General features: G+C 50.3%; 1 protein-coding gene across 1 annotated transcript in view; it reads left to right on the forward strand.

Annotated features, from left to right (window-relative positions):
• The window catches only part of Dop1R2 (dopamine receptor 2), a 59,212-nt gene that overhangs the window by 26,168 nt on the left and 15,401 nt on the right, over window positions 1-17,643 (forward strand). The window contains exon 4 of the mRNA XM_017906342.1: window positions 6-1,167. Within this exon, the coding sequence (XP_017761831.1) occupies window positions 6-1,167 (1,162 nt within the window). The remainder of the gene's footprint in view (window positions 1-5; window positions 1,168-17,643) is intronic.

The raw sequence follows: 17,643 nt of genomic DNA on the forward strand, positions 1-17,643 counted from the left end.
GGAAGAAGAGGCAAACGTACCGAGTAATCAGCTGAACAGAAGCTTCTACAGCGCGAGCTATCCGCCGCAGAATCGCAGTTACGAAGATCTTTGGAATCTTGCCACCGATAGAGCCGGTCTAGCGTTACTCCTGTTCCTGTTCTCGGTAGCCACCGTGTTCGGTAACATGCTGGTGATACTGGCAGTGGTGAGGGAGAGGTATCTCCACACGGCGACCAATTACTTCGTCACATCGTTGGCGTTCGCGGACTGTCTGGTCGGACTGGTCGTGATGCCGTTTAGCGCGATTTACGAGGTGCTGGAGAATCGTTGGCTGTTCACCACGGACTGGTGCGACGTCTGGCGTTCGCTGGACGTCCTCTTCTCCACCGCCTCGATCCTCAATCTCTGCGTGATCAGTCTGGATCGTTACTGGGCCATCACCGATCCGTTTACCTATCCGAGTAAGATGAGCAGGAAACGGGCCGCCATTTTGATCGCCACCGTGTGGATCTGCTCGAGCGCGATCTCCTTCCCAGCGATCGCGTGGTGGAGGGCCGTCCGAACGGAGGAAGTGCCAGAGGATAAGTGTCCGTTCACCGAGCACCTAGGCTATCTGATCTTCTCGTCGACCATCAGCTTTTACTTGCCCCTGTTCGTGATGGTGTTCACCTACTACAAGATCTACCGGGCCGCCGTGATCCAAACCAAGAGCCTGAAGCTCGGTACCAAGCAAGTTATAATGGCCTCCGGTGAATTGGAGCTCACTCTGAGGATACATCGAGGAGGCGGGACAAATACCGACGCCAGGCACCTGTTTCGCACCGCCTCGAGCACGCCCGAGGATCTGCAGGATCTCGAGGAGCCACTGACGGCCATGCACAACAACTGTTTAACCAGGGTACCATCCACGAGGATCAATAAGCAGCACCGGGGAAACAATTTCTCCCTGTCGCGTAAGCTAGCCAAGTTCGCCAAGGAGAAGAAGGCCGCCAAGACTCTCGGGATCGTGATGGGCGTCTTCATCATCTGTTGGTTGCCGTTCTTCGTCGTGAATCTCTGGTCAGGCTTTTGTTCGCAGTGCATATGGCAAGAGAAGATCGTGTTCGCCGCGGTCACATGGCTCGGCTGGATCAACAGCGGAATGAATCCGGTGATATACGCCTGCTGGAGCAGAGACTTTCGAAGGTAAGCCCCTGGGTTGCCTCGGATCTCCGTTCTATTTATCCGTCACGAAATTCTCCTACTGCGAAATTTCATTCCCCGTGATCGATATCGGGAGTCCCACTCTCACGACTTCCCTCGTAAAACGGAAGTAACGGAATACCCGTTTGGTACCGTTGCCAACCCTGGCACAAAGCTGGGCGAGAGTCACGGATCGCGACGCGGAGAATTAAGGAGTACAGAGACGAACCGCTAATAGGACCTCGCAAACGTGTTTCATTGCGTTTATTACTCGCGTTGTTGTGCGCGAGTCGGATCACACGGATGGAATGTCGGGTCTGAAATTCAAGACTAAACGAGCAGAGTCACCCAAGTCCGACGTCTCTTGCGAATAATTTACGCGACGCGTATTACCAAAGTTCGGGCGTGCGAATTTCGGTTGTATTTAAACACGGTATCCCTCCGCGTGCTGGAAAAATTACTCGACACCCGGTGGAAAGAACGGCTCGGTCCAAGCGACAGTCCCGTTTGAAAAACGCGCTGGTAGCACGCGAGGAATCGGCCGATGGTTAGTAATTGTCGGAAGGGAGTAACGAACGAGGCCTCTAGGGTCCCCTTAAACCGCTACCGGATGAAACAGAGTAATCTTGGAGCGACGTGGGTCTGCATCGAAAATCAATTTCGCCGAAACAACCGTGCAGGGGGTAGAAATTTAGAACGGCTGTATCGTTTCCAAAAATTATTCCAAGCGAGTAACGCAAATCGGCCGTGGATAACGTCGCTTCCGGACGATTGAGCGTCGAATATTTCTCCATTTCTTTGACTGTACGAGCGTGAGACGCGAGCACGCATTACGCGAACGATGATACAAAGCCTGTGTCGATCGAGAGAAAAATCTTCGTTTCGCTAGGACGCGTTCAAGGGTGACAAATTGTAAGTTCCGGTTTGCCAGTGGTTCCCGCGTCGCGAACGGACGCACTGAATAATCGGCGACAAAGTTGCACGAGAAAGCGGAAGGTATGCAAATAACGCGATTTAATTACGCGTTGCCGCACAGGTTGGCGGGGCGATCCGGGGAAGGGGAAATGGAACGCGAAAACGCCGACAGGAATGAATCGCGCGAACAGGAAAGAATCTACGTTCTGACGGCCAGCACCGTTGTCCCTTTAATTAAATCCTACTTACGGGCCGCGTATGGTTAAAGCGGAACGTCCGCTTTCAGCCCCCTCTCGCGAGGCCGGTAAACGAAACCGTGTACCGATGTATCGCGAGGATCGATCGATCTCGCCGTTCGGTTCCATCAATCTCTTTCCGGTGGCGAGCGCGGAAACGAGACACGCTCCGACTGATTTTTCAAAAAGTCGTTCCGCCCCGAAAGTACGAACACGCCGGCTGTTCGGGTGGAACGCCGGGACCGAGCTCGTGTAATATGGTCGGTGAAAAATGACGACAACGTTCAGCGATAAATAACAGCGATACCTGTGCGACGGGAAAAACCGAGAGCGTAAGTGAAACAGAGGGTGGTCGGTTGAAAAGGTGAGAGGAGGGAGGCTGGAAACTGCGAGAAAGGAAAGATGGGAAAGGGTGGTGCGGAAGGAACATTAACTCGATGGACCGTGCAGGCTGTATTTGTCTTAATCCTCGAGTCGCTTCTTTCCGCTCGGCTATTTTCGCGAAAAACCAGTGTACCCGGAGAGCGTGAAAGGAAATTTTCTTTCGCGACTTAGCAGACAGTTTGCACCTCTGACCCCCGTTCGCGAGCGAGCGCAGAAGTTAAGAAACCGACTCCCTTCTGTGTACCGGAGTTTACGAGTTCGCGGGTCGTCGACTGCGAAGAAACAGGGATGCTACCTCGCGATGCACTCGTTATTCCCGTGATAAATTAACGCCGCGAGGTCCATGCGAATACCGGTTATATCCGCTGACAAGTCAGCCAAGATTTACCGTGCTTCACGCGGCTAGTGGCGCGTAATGAATAAAATACAGCACTTTGTCCAACGCTTTAAGTTACGTGGCACGTCGTCTGTTCGTTCTTCGAGTCGTCCGAGTTCCTTCGAGCGCTAGCTGCAACTCGGCTATCGTCTCATCGACGTTTAGGCGAATTCTTTCGCGGCTAGCCAGGCGTTTCATTTGCGAAGACATAATCGTCGCTAAACCATCTCGACGAATCGAGGTTTCGCTCGATCGACTTTCGTTTGAATGTAACGCGCGATCCTTCGGGGATATTCGGATAGCTGACGTTAAACGTGGATTTATATGCGAGAGAAAAGCGCGAGAGGAAACGACGAAGAAACGCAGAGACGAAATCGGAGGTTTGTCCGATAAAAGACAGCGAATGTGTCTTCGATGAGATGCACGGGAAAATTTATACAGGATCGAGACGAGCTTTATAAATAGGCCAGGGCCCAAGAGATTATGGCTGCAGGATAGATCGACGAGAAATCTCGAGCAACGATTCGCGCGAAACTCTTCGTAACGTAATAAGACGACGATTCGGCGCATTAAGGAACTCGTTTAATCGCTCGTCGAGGACGTCGCGAATTTTCCGACTACGAGTCGAGGAAGAAAAACGCCGAGGAGACGAGACAAACGAAGGAAAACGGGCGAGAAGCGTCATGCAAATATTCATCGCCAGGCAAATTAACTCGGGCGCCAAGTTCTGAAAGGTTCGAGCACCGCTCGGTTCGTTGGAGAACACGTAGCGAGAGGGTTGAACAGCTACGACGGTGTGCATTGATAAGTTGTTTAAAAACGAATTACACACGACCGATACACGTTGCGCCGTTATTGTCGACTAACGAGAGCAGCCGCGAGACGATTAAGAGCACTCGGAACGCCGGAATGAATTAGTACCCTCGGCGCGAAACGAACGACAAAGCGTAAAACGATTTGAGAAATATGGCGGTATTAAACGTTCGAAAATTATGTTTCCCCCGCGAAGACATCTCTCGTAAAGCGTAGCTCGTAACGCCGGCTTCTGGCAAGCCCGTAAAGATGCTGCATTTAATTCCGAATTAAATTTCGAGGGTCACCGCCGCACCGCTGATGCAATTTCCTTGGAGAAATTTTAGGGTCAAGCCGGTCCGTGCCTCGCGGCCACCAACACAGACTTGTTTCCAAAATGACTTAAATCTAATAAACGACAATCAAGCAGCGGAACAGACTGTCGCGGAAATAACAGCTTTTCGTCGTTGAAAGGGACGAGACTAGCCGGAAATAAACCAACGAGACGTTCCCCCGGGGTGATGCTTTGTGCGGCTCGGCTGACGCTTCTTTAAAATCCACACCGTCCCCGTGAGCTCGAAAAACTCCTGGCAAAGTCGCCAAAGAAGCCACGCGCTTTAAGTCGAAGAATAAACGAGCTTAGAGCGCCCTTCCTCTCCGAGTTTACGCTTCCGGAAACGCAGCAGGAGACTTTGCTCTGGATCTCGTTCGCCGGGCAACGTATGCGGACAGCCTCGATTCGGGAATCGACAGAGATAACATCGCGGTTTAGAAACCGTCCATCCGTTTCCGTAATCCCACAGCCAATATCGGGCCAACGCCTGTGTCGAAGCGGAAACTATCGGGGAACGTTACTTATTCGAGACGCGAAGGCGATCGGGGTGCGGCCATCCCTTAAATCGCGATCGTAAATACACGCGTGCGAGCGAGAATTTCCATCGGCGCGATTGATATCGCGGGCGTAGATCTCGCGATACGAACTTCGAATGCGGCTTCGAATGTATCGATTTCGCGAGTTGGCTCCTCGTTCTTTCCGCGCGATCTTCCTCGGCCGCGATTCCCTCCGCTTCCGCGACCGGGCGAAACTGCTCGCTCGAGCTGTGCCGGAACAATGCCTATAATTGTAGGCGAGCGTAATAAATTCAGTCACGCGAAGAATTCCGCATTAAGTCAAGGCTCCGACATCCAGCGGCCATGGGGCGAGGACCGGCGCGAAGCTAATTTTCCTCGTCGCTGCGTCTTCCGGTTCTCGTCGATGGAAACCCTTCGACTGTGTAGCGTCGATTAAAAAGCGTCGAGTAGACAAAACGACGGAGGTGTTACTCCGGGATGAAAGAGCGGATTCGACGGAACGCGACTCGTAACTCGGCAGCGACAAACGGTTCAAGCAGCTAGAGCCCTTCGCGAGCAAAAACAGCCGCATTTCCATCTATTTTGCATGTCTGCGCGTATTATACACCGTGCTCGGACCGTGTAAATCACCGCGCAGGCAAAAATACAGGGGAACCTGAACATCGCGCCAAAGAAAAACCGGGGTAACGTACATTAAATTACTTTTCTGGCACCATGGTTTAAGGATGTGCTTATTCCGCGGCGCAACATCGCCCCGTTCTCTCGTTTCCCTTTTTTCCTTCTTTTCCAGAAAAAAAATCATTTTTCCGCAGCATATTACGGCTAAGATTTTATCTGCTCGCTGGAACAGCGAAATATGCGAGGCTATTGCACCTGGAAACGGTATTTCTTTGCCTTTGCCGGTAGTAAAGGACGAGTCTCGTCGCGCAGCACGTTTCGATGAGGACTCTTCAAAGAGCCGGGGATAAAAGTTGGAACAATCGTACGAACTGCGTTGATCCAGGGAAACAGGAACGAGTGGGAAAGTTCCCGCTGCGGATCATCGGTTCCACTCTTCCCTTCGTTCCTTCCAAACGTGCAAACACCCCGTGACCGATACCAATTTCGCAAAAACGAAAATACCCGAGGCACCGAGTCGCAGTGGAAAAATTGCTCAACGAAGGGTGACTACGACCGTATAAATTCTTCACGTGGACCGGCATCTCGCGCAATTTGCCACGGGAAAGGATCCCCGTTCGAGATCCCTGACAGTAACAACGATCGGCGTAACCGCAACTGGAATAGCGCTTTATATCGGCCGAAACTGCAATCTACAGACGATCGCCGTTAATCGTTTTCTAATTAAGCAAAGTACGTTTAAGCGTTTCGATACGCTCGGAACGTGCCAGGATGACCGTGACGAGCCAGGGGAACGTGGATCGATGATTCGGCGAGTATCGATGCAGCGAGTGGCGTAAATTAAACGAATTAAAAAGTATAAACAAACGAGCCAAAAAGTGTAAACAAACAAATCAAAAGATGCGAACGAACGAACCAAAAAGTATGAATAAACGAACCAAAAAGCACGCGCCGTCCGTGCAAAAAGCATAAACAAACGATCGGAAATATAAACATATATATATATACGAAAAATAGAGGTACATAAACGAACAAAAGCGTAGATTTAAAGAGTCGAATAAATGCGTGAACAAATAAGTGAAAAAATTCGCGAAACGTTCGAATTTTTTTATTTACCGCCGTGTGACGCGATAGCTCGATGGCCATGATGGCCAAAATGGGAGGAAAGCGGAAGGCAGAACGGAGGATGTGGCTAATTTCACGGAAGACGAGTCGTCGCCGCGTGCAAGAAAATTGTTAAACTTTTAATAACGCATTCGCGGGGACAAAGACGCTGCCGGAAAGATATTCGAGGGGAAAATCTGGGAATAACCGGACTAAGAACATACCTCTGTGCTGTCTGCATACGGACAAAGAGAGAGGGAAGAATAAAACTGTACAAAGGGATCTCTTCAGCGATACTTCAACGGCAAGGATTAAAGCGCGTTCGAAGATCGTCACCGTCAATCGAGGAACCCCGCGACTTCCGCCATTCCTTTGAAGGCCTCTTAACCCTTTGACCCCACGTCGGAATCACGTGTTTCGCTCAGGACGTCACGGGGGTATCTTTATTATTCGAAGCGTATAATGGGAAAATTATAATAAACTTGGTGATATAAGACAACGTTCTTACCCAATGGAGCGTTCATCTTATCAACGGTCACGTGTGACAACTGTAGCGCCTTGATAACGGTTGACAATTGATTAACTGTCAATTCTCATTCAATCTTTACAATTGTAAGTAGTTCAAGCGCTCCGGTCACCGATGACCACATATGACCAACGTGGCAGTCAAAGTGCTAATGGAGAGCAAGGTGACAGGACATTTTATCGAATCCGCTATTGATTTCATCGATGCCAGGAAAACTGATACATCGTTCAAAGTTTGCCAAGTTTGCCTTACAAATGCGTTTGTACGCTGGTCGCGTACAGGGTGTCCTGTCTGGCGAGCCATAAACCATCTCCACTGTGTTTAATAGACCATTTCGAAGCGAATACGTTACTCGGTATCTATTCTGCGCACCTTCCTTATCTAGATGAGCGAAACTGGCACGAAGTTGACGCATGCATGCGCGCCCTTTCGATGAAAAAGCTACTCGTGTGCAAACACTATCCGCGAACGGTCACTTTGTTAAACAGCGAAATTCATCAGCGAAGAAGAAGCGTCGCGTACCCCGAGAACTTACGAGATCCCGTGACAATTAGGGTAACTTTACCGAGGACGATTTATCTTCGGTAATTATACACCAGACTTTTTTAATTGCAACATTCGTAAAACGGGCTGCCGTAACCGGGTAGCAGCTTATTAGCTTTTTCTCGAAGGTGCAGCGACAGCTTCTGCCTCCGAGGTTCCTCTCGCGAATTAATGAACCTGTTACGCGTAATGCCGCCTTTCCATCCGGGGTCACCTCTCGAACGATTCACGCCCACCTGTATATAATCCGCCTATTCGTTACGAGCTCATCCCGCGTGATCTATGGGACCCTCGAAATCAGACGTTTGCCCCGGGAAGAGTCAACTTTCGGGATTTTTGAAATAAATCGCAGCTATCGGAACTGTCCATCAACCTCGATGAAATTTTCATGGCGAGCGAAGAATAGGAAATTATTCGAATTATTACCGACGTGTCTGAAACGACGCGACATGGCTGGAGCGAATGAAAAATACGAGAGGGCAACTTCCATGAAATGGTCAAGGGAAAAAGTATTCCTCTTTTACTGCCTTTTACCGACGATATGAAACCCCGTGAAGCTCGCACGGCGGATAAATAATCGGAAATCGTGGGATTTATTCGTGACGGGTCTGCGGCGATGGAAAATATCGAGCGAGGAACACGCGGATGTAAATTTCGCGAAATTGTCGAGGGAGTACTCTCTCTTGACATTTTTTCTCACTATCGAATCGCGTTACCGACGAACGCGTGGTCTACCAATAACGATAAGTGCTCGCGGGGGTAGATTTTAATTAAAGGAAACCACTGGTATCTTGTAGCCATCTCTCGAGCCTCTCATTGACTCTGCGCGATTAATTTGGCTGGCATTAAACAACGAGCTCGACGAGAAGGCTTAACCCCGCGCTGCTATCGATCCCGCTCATTTCGCGTATCAAAGGGCCCACTTTACGATCCTCGAACGCGTTCTTTTCGTTTGCACGGTGAATGGAGGATGACATCCGAGGAGGCATTTCAATCGGCGGATGCGAAATCGGTGAGAGCGCGGGATACGAGAAACCACGTCGACGAGGGCATAATTTTCGAGGGAAAAGAAGAGAAGAAAAATACCCACGGGATAGTGGATCGACTTTAAACGGGAATTCACCGGGAAACCCCTTGTTCGAGAAAACAGATACGAAGATAAGCGCTCCCCGGTCGCGCGTGTGTCTCTGTGCCCGTGCACACGAACACGAGAAGACATATAAATGGTGTTTTTCACGATGGATATAGAAGGGGCAGAATCGGAGCTCCAAGGTTGCGGATGGATAGAACCGGGGCTCTTTAGCAAATTACTTTTATTCATTCCCGCGAAATGAGCTCCGGCGAGTTCGAAGCCGTAGAGAGAGCTCTTCCGGTAGCCCCTTTTCTCGTTTGCCCGTCCAGATACTCCGGTAACCTAAGAAAAATCCGTCGCCTTAAATGCGTTCCCGACTTAACGGTGACTTTATAAAACCAAGGATCCTCCCTGTCACCTTCCACTTCGTGTCAGACACCGAGGGACCGTGGCTCACGGTTCGATAAATAATAATACCCCGGCCATTTATCCTCCATTTATCGTCCATTTATCGCGACTACTCGCGATAGCTTCGCCCGAACAGCTTCTTTCAAACGAAGGAAAGGACGCCCGGTTTCATCTTCGTTTTACCCTAGGAATTAGGTTAGATACATCACGGTCCCGGCTGCAGAGGATTCCAGGAAATTTCACGCGAGCTCGTTTTCCTAATCTCCCAATCGAATCCAGAGGAGGATCTCGCCGAACCGAGCTGGCCGTATTCATTTCGCGGGAACTATTTACTCGGAAATACTAATTCGAAGATTCAATTGCCTCCTCTCCTATCAGCGTTCCGCAATCTTCCGCAGCTCTTTCGGCGGTAGTTACGCGTCTGCGATTTCTTCGCTCGCCATCGCGAATCTCGCGAATCTCGCGATTAAAAGAGTATCCGATGTACACCGGGATCGAGTGTACTCGGTTTTCGGTTATTTTGCCAACGAGAACGCGAGTGACACGCGGCTGACGGATCGCGCGCGCCCCCGTTGCAAATCCGCCATGAGCTCTGGCTATAACGCATCGAGCCGCGAAGGAAAGTGGTGGATCGTCGAAGCGTAGTTTTCAACGAGCCACTGGCGACTTTTCGTGGCGATTTTTCGAGTGCTGTGCCAGCCAACGGTGAACTGGAAACTCTGGAGCTCGGGTTGGCTTTAATTATAAGCGCGCGTTGAGCTTACCTCGGCTCGCATTCGCGTGGGAAACGCGTAGAGAATTAGGGCCGCCATCCCGCGAGTAATTCGCGTTACGTAAGGGACGTTATGTAAATGGAGCTAGCGATACACGTAGGTGTGTAACTTGTCCTCCAGAGACCACTCATTACGCCTTCTCTGACAAAGTGGACGCATACATTCGCCAGCTGCGTTCGCCGGAGCGCATGCATTCGGCAAGAGGAGCGTAGGAACGGCGAAACAGGCGTAAATTGAATAGCCCCGAAGAATAACGGCACCGTGAAGCGGACGTTATTGCCGGAGTTGGAAGAAAAATTTGGAAGCCGACAAAATCTATCGGCGCGATGCGCGAGAAGCGGTGGGAAGACGATCGATGAGCGGAATCGTAGGATCATGGCCGTTGCCTAAACGCGACGGCACGTCGAAGCTGTGCAACGAACGAGTGTTACGGATCGCGTGGAACTGGAGGTAGAAAGAGAGTGACAGTTACTGGGACAAGAGCGAAGTCGGGGCCAATCCTACGTGTAGCAATCGCACGTGTGACTATCACGCTTCACGGCTGCTTGCCGGTGGGTAAATGCAAAATCGATAGTCTCCGGGCTTTCTCCGCGGTGTACAGGGCAAGGTGGATCGGCTTCTCGAGGTCGAAAACTGAATAGCCTCGATGTGACCAGTGGCAAATGGTTATTAATAACGAATCGATCGTGCTCGAAAGTAGTCGCGGGGCTGGATGAAAAGCCAGGCCATTTTAAAAAGGGACGGCAACTTGCTCGAGCCTTTTAATCGCGGATAGAGGAGCTGAAAAGCTGCGGGTGCTCGAATCACGACTCGGTCGATTCGTTCCCGTAAATAAGTCCCGGGTGCCCCCTTGGATTCGTATTTCTGGCTCGGCCGCCACCACTCGTTCGTGACCATTTTCCTGACCTGTCCCGGGGATCGTTGTTAACCGGTTTACATAATCGTGGCAAACATTCGTCGACGAGCGATGCCATATAGCCACGGGCCGATCAATAGCAAAATCATGAATAGTTAGGTTCCATTCGAGCGCGAGGATTCAGAGATCGGCCACTGGCTGTGACTGCGATCAACGATAATTAGACCAAACGGTTACTTCGAATCCATTAGCGGTTGCACGCAGGAATTACACGTCGGATTTAGCGCGAATGTCGCGCGTACCGTTCATCCCTACCACCCCTCGCGTGGAAAGGTCCTCGCAACGCTTAATGGCAGGATCAAGTCCGATACATATTCAGGGATATCAATTAAATCGGTTACTCCGGTGTGTGCAGTTTTGTTCGCGTGTCATGGAATCAGAGCTCGAGCATTATCGTTCGTCAATTCGGCCCGGGAACACCTCGTCGGGAATTACGCGATTCTTTCCACCCTCGATTAAAAGTTTTCACTACTCTGCAGGGGCTGCACGCCGCTGCCCCGGTAGAAAAATACAACTGCATACCTTGCAGCAATTGGGCTCGGATAGGTGTTCTCCGGAACGCTTCCACAATTCTTTCTCTGTCTTTCTTCCTCGACCACACTTTCCCCTTTCCAACTCTTTTCGCGAAACTTTGCACTCGGACTACTTATGCATACCCGGCTCGCCTTTCCTCGCCTTTTCTCGCCTTTTTCCTAGCCTCGTTTTACTTGCATTCGCACTCTCGGTCGAGCTCAGCCCGCCTTAACGATGAAAAGACAGCCGGGGATCGGTTCTTAACGAACCTCGGATTGATTAATGCGATCAGGCACGACGATCATCCAGTCGACTCGCGCGAGGACGGATAATCGAAGATCATTCGGAAGTTTCGCGGACTATCGAGAATTTCCCTGCAGCTTTCGAGCCCCTTATTACCAGACGATCAACTACTCTCTCCAACTTCCGCTCACGGGCTCGCGAGCTAATCGCACCCTCCCAGCAATCGAGATCAATCGTCGATTTCGGCGATTCGAAGCCTCGAACCCTCGATTTAATTAACTTCGCGTCTTGGGGGCCTTGATCTGGAATTCGTTCCTCTTCCTCTTCTCAATTTCTATTCCTTTTCTTCCCTCTTTCTCTGTTTTCTCTTTTTCTCCAAGAGGAATTATCCGCAAATCTTCCAAGCGTTTATTCAAGGGAAACGACCCGCGCCTCGGCGTACTTGAAGATATTAGAAATGCTAACGGTACGCTGCGGAACGACAAGCATCTCGGGGGTGGAATTCAGAACGGACGAGTAGGTTATCCGGGAAAACGAAGGAAACGGACTTTAAACGCGATTTAAATCGAAGCGAGAGAGGTCACGATGCAAAATCAAAATTAGATCGTGGGGTGATCGGGTGTGGAGAACGGGGTAGCGAGATGATGTCGGCCTGTTATAACGCTTGAAACTTTAAAATCAATGACAGAATCTGTCACGGGGAGACCGGGCGAGTTAAAAATACTTGCACCGGTCGGGTCTCCGCCGGGTGGAGAGAACAATCCTTGCAATATGCACGAGGATAGTTTGAATTTCTCCGAGTTCCTGCTGCACCCGAAAATTTACCGCAAGCTTCCGTCAGCCGCTTCGCGAATACGCGGGGCTATATTTACCGGTTAAGAAACGACCGTGACGGGAGTTAGAGGTCGCCGTTACAAAGGGGGAATTAATTCTGCAGGGGTTCGCGAAGCCGGCCGAAAGTCTCCGTTGCGAGACCGCGTGTGGAAATTCGAAAATTTTTCATCCGCCTTCCGCTTTCTACCCTGCGCCAACGCCGCACGAACATCTAGCTTTCTAGGTGAATAATTCACCCGTGATACAGCCTACCTCTGCTCGTACACGCCGCTGACAGACTCGGTCGGATCCGCAAAGACGTGTTTTTCGCGGAATAAATCTCGATCGTCGAGATAGATCCTCTTCAACCCGAATCGAACGAGGTTCGATTACTCGCTCGGTCAGACGTGGACACGCTCCTACTAACAACCCCCTAGGATCTCCCGTTAGTTGTTTTATGCTGGTTGCGTTCCAAAAGCATCCCTCGCGCGGGGGACGCGGCGCAGAGCGCTTCGAGCCACCTCAGGGGGGGCAAAGTTTAATAACTTGCATCCCAGGGCCGTGGTAAGTAACCCGTCAAACTAGCAGCAGGCGTATTATATTCCCGAGCCGGCGGAATTCGAAATAAAGTTACCCTCTCTCGGAGAATCGAGCGACGGAAATGGTATCCGGAGACCCGCGGAACGTTCTGCTTTTATACGGCCAACTCGATATTTAGCGAAATGCCGGTCGCGTTTAACGCGATGCTTGTCCCGTTGCGTAGTGAACGCCATTTCCAGCAATTTCCAGCGGAATTCAACGTATTCCGTGACCCGTGTGTTATTGAGAATTAAATAAATCCGGCTCTCGTCCAATTCTACGAAAATTTTCGTCATTGGTACGACGAAAATCTCCCCTGCAAGCTTATCGACTTCGATACGTTTGCGCAGCTTCGCGATTGCAGCTGCGAAATCGCGAGACGGGTGTTCCACGTCGAACGGAATATGCCGCGTTATTTAGGCGAGAATGTTTCACAAGCGAGTGTAAGCTACGATATGCGATACACGTTTACACGGTTATCGTTAATCTTCGCGTGGAGCAGCATGTAATTGCCTGCCCGTTCAGGTAGAAGGCACCGATTGCGAGTTGTATCGACATCCTGGTATCTATAGGGAGGAAGCATAGAGGAAAAGAAGAAGAAACGGGAGTGATATATCTTTGGTGCAACGAACGATCTCGATGTAAAGTTGGTCGGTCGTGAAACGAAATTCAGCCGGTGTGGGTGAAGGGCAATTTCGATCCGTGGTCCACGATTTTCTCGGGGAAGAATGGGTTCGCAACTCTTGGCCGGGTGAATTACGGCTCAAAGCCGTGCATTAAAGTAAATTACGATTCGCCGCGTCGCAAATGATCCGAGAGGGGCAAAGAAAGAATAGGGAAAAGGCGGGCAGAGAGGCACGGAATGGGGCCAGATCGGCTTTCCGTTAACGACCTCTTTGTTATCGCGCGAAAAGTCGAATTTGCATTTCACCCTGACCGCCTCAGACACCTTCCCGGTCTCCCTCTATTCTTTCGCGATTATCCCGAGGAAATTTTTCAAGATTCCGTCCAGATCGTCCCGATCGTCCCGTACGTGACGGGGAGGAACGAAGCGTATCTCTTGCTCGGCCAGCAACGGTATTAAACATTCATCGGCGACCATTCGCGCGATCAGCGTCGATACCCCCTACCCTGAAAACGCAGGGACGCAACACGTGTCAGTAAAGCGTTGCAAACGACTGCAATTTGCGGAAGCTTCGCGGGGGAAAATTACCCTGTAAAATGCCCTAACACTGGATCCGAAGCGTTCCGTGTCGTTGATCCCGTTGGTCGAATTCGCGGCGACAGATCCTGCAGGCGCACAGGTGCACGGGGAACGCGTCTCTGTCGTGGTGTCGTTCCCAGCCGTTCAACCCTAAGGATATTTTCATTCGTCATTGACCGTAAAGGAACTAGAACGTGGCGCAAATTGGCCGAGAAGGGAGACACGGTCACCGGACGCCAAGGTCTTGCCTCGACGCCGAGACCACGATCGGCGCCGCGACGTCTGCGAATCTCGAAGCGCTAAAAGACCAAGGGGAAAGCTCCGTAGTATCGTCGGACGTCCCGGCAACCCTCGCCCCATTGCCGAAGCTGGCTATAAATCGTGCTACCCACGCAACCGTTTCGTAACCAACACCCATTCGCCATCGTGCATCCTTTTTGGTTCCGTTATTCAGACTCCTCCGCATTCGCGTACACGTTGCCTCGTTCTCCTTCCCCACGTGTTGCCATCTCTGATGTCATAACCGACGTCATCGGACAAAATGCAGCAGCCGCAGCTGCGACGCTGACGAATTATATGCCGGATTGATCCTCGTAGTTCAATGGCGCACCGTGCCCTAACGCAGCGATAATTGTCGCCGTGATCGATCAACGGTGGAAAAAGAATTTTCCCGCATTTTGCGTCACGACGCGACTATAAAAATGACTATAAAAATGAGTACACCGATGGGAAACACGAGCTTCGTAGGCTTCTACACCGATGACGTCAAGTGAAACCAGGCTCTTCTTGTCTCACGATGACGTTTTAGGTTTCGAGCAATAACGAGATTTCTTGCCCTTTCTAGCCTGCCCCGACGGTTGTCAGAGCTATTAGTTGCTCCGAGCCTTTTTCCCCATTTAGCAATCTATCGTGATATTCCTGCCGTGTTTTTCCGCCATCCTCTACCCACACTTTGGAAAAACATAGAATCCATCCTACCGAGTTAGCGGTACGCGTGCTTTTTTTCCTCTCTCTTCGTCGACTTATCGATCGATCGTTCTCGCGGGTAATCTATCATCGTCGGGTTTTCTATAACCGACATCCGGCACCGCGAACTCATCCGGATGTCGGTTGTATCGCCACTCGTAAATCGTTAAGCCGAATCTCGCGGCTGTCGAAACGGTCCCGAAAGGATGGACGCCTTGGCGTGTGGTGCGTCGGATGGTAACACGATTGATCGTTTAATGTCGTTCGTTTGAACGAGTACGAGCGTCATGAGTGCATTTCCGGTCGCGTATCGGTCGGCAGCAGGCTGCGATAAACTTTTTAACGCGGATCCGCCGGGCAATTGGCGTTGCGCGTTTCGCCGATTCCCCGCGTGCAAATTCATCCCGTCGCTGTTGTTGAACGGCCATCGATTTCCGGTTTGGTATGTCGCACACGCTGGCCCCATTGCCGGCAGAAATGCATTCGGCACACGTTTCGCTGTCATTAGAACGTAAACTCCGATAGCTCATTTACGAGCGTCAGCCCAATCAGAGGAGAATCTTCCGCTTGTTCGTTTCGACCCGCGCCACTCCCGCTACCCCTCCAGCGACAACAATGGCCGGAAATCACGCTCGGTTCCGGTTTCGTTAACGGGCCAAGCCTTTCGCCCCTTAATGGAGCTTTGCCGGGATCTTGGCTGGGGTTCGATCTTTCTCCGCGGATTCATCATCCGCTTCTTCCCTTGGAATAATCGCGTCTGTGAAGGATTACGAGATGAAACAGCGTGTCGGTGACCGTGTCTGTCACCAAGTTCCGACAAATAGCACGATCAAAGGAGAGAAGTTTTGCTGTTGGAAAGCAATTTCGAATATGGACCGAGCTATACCGTATCGGCAATTCGATGAAAGCGTCCCTGGTTGATTAGACGAGGTTAAGGTCAATGGGGTACTTAAACAATGAGTCGCGGAACAGTTGCGACGCGACAAGGGATGAAACTGGCGGAAACGGGGGCAAAGAGCGTAACATTAATCGGTATTCCAGAAGAGGCATGGAAACCTGCAAACTCCTGAGAAGAACCGTCTTCTGTGCATCCCTATCACCTAATGTTCCAATAAGACACGAACCTAGCCATTGATAAATATCCTACTGTCTCCAACTCTAATCTCGCTTCGCTTTAATCCTTTACCTACGACTAAAGTTCCAATGGCGTCTGCCATAATCAACAGTGTCGGCCACGCGTCGAGCCATTTCGAGAATAACACCTAACCGAGGTAGAAAGACTATTACTATTTCTCTAGGTATATATGAATTACTAGTTTCCTTCACAAAATAAACGCGCAGGTATCTCCTCCGTGACCAACGAAAACCTCGTTGGTCACGGACCACTCTATCGCCCACCCGAATTTTTCTTAGAACAGTGACAAAATAGTAAGGATATAAAATAAATATTACTCACCAAACTCTCGTTCGAAAGCTGTCCAAGTTGGGGCGTGGCAGGATCGACAGGAGAATCGGTCACACGTCGGAGCCATGCCGTACCACCGCGACGATGAATAACACGCAACTGAAACAGGAAGACATCGGCGAATATTAACTACGAGCCTGACCTGTACTGTTTACGTTGGACATCGTCTACAAACCTCGCCTCTCGCAGTTCACACTCGCGTTTTCGCCGATTTCCTTACCAGAAGTCTCACACGATATTGTAGACGAAGAGGTTAACGAACCCTTGCGTATTTCGCGATAAAGGGACCAGCGATCTGCAGGCTTCTTAGCGCTAAGAGTAATTAATCCTGGACACCCAAGATGCAGTAAAACGCAGCAGAAATATTTTTGTTGCAATCAGGTAGGCGAAAACGCAAGCTGGTATTTGCCATTTTCGTACGAGATATAAAATTTACTGCATCTCGTTGGATACGGTCGCGAGGTTATAAAACGTGGAAAATGAGTAAAAATTCGGAAAAATGGCGGTAATAATTAACGCGATAACGATACACCGAGCAACGTTTGTCGTGCATCTTCGATGGAGAACGAAGATGGAACTGCTACTTTCGATTCGTTTGAAGAGACTATTATTCCGCGGATAATTTACTTAAGCCGCGATATAACGTGAATGTTCGATTTCATTGGACTTGCTTTACGGACGTTCGTTTATCTTAAATCTCAAATATTTCTCCGGCGGGTCCCTTGAAATTCAAGACCTCGAATAACGATTAAAACCGTGCTTCAATAATGCAAATTGATCCGGCAAGATAAGTTTCCGATACGTCGGCTACGGAGCGATCATCGGTTGAAATAGAACTGCGATGAATAATACAGGGCATCGAATTGTTTTATAAATATTTCTCGTTTCGTGCTCCGAGCGGAGGAAAGGAGACCAGAGGATGCGCCTAGCTATGAAACAGCTGCAACTTCTTAACGATTCGCGACAGAGTCATCGGAGATTCGAAAGAATCTCTCGAACGGCGCAATCGTGAAAATATATCGAGCACTAAAGAGTTAATTAGCAAAGTTTCTAGGTCGAATTCTATTAAACCGCTCGGTTTTGCATGTCGAAGGAGGACTGCGAAAGCTCGAGACTTTTACGTTCCAAAGATCCCGTTATACCTCCCATTTACGACGCCCGCGACTTCGAGGAAACGTTCC

Source organism: Eufriesea mexicana, unplaced genomic scaffold (assembly GCF_001483705.2).
Source record: "Eufriesea mexicana isolate 0111107269 unplaced genomic scaffold, ASM148370v2 scaffold5385, whole genome shotgun sequence".
NCBI classification, from domain to species: Eukaryota; Metazoa; Arthropoda; class Insecta; order Hymenoptera; family Apidae; genus Eufriesea; species Eufriesea mexicana.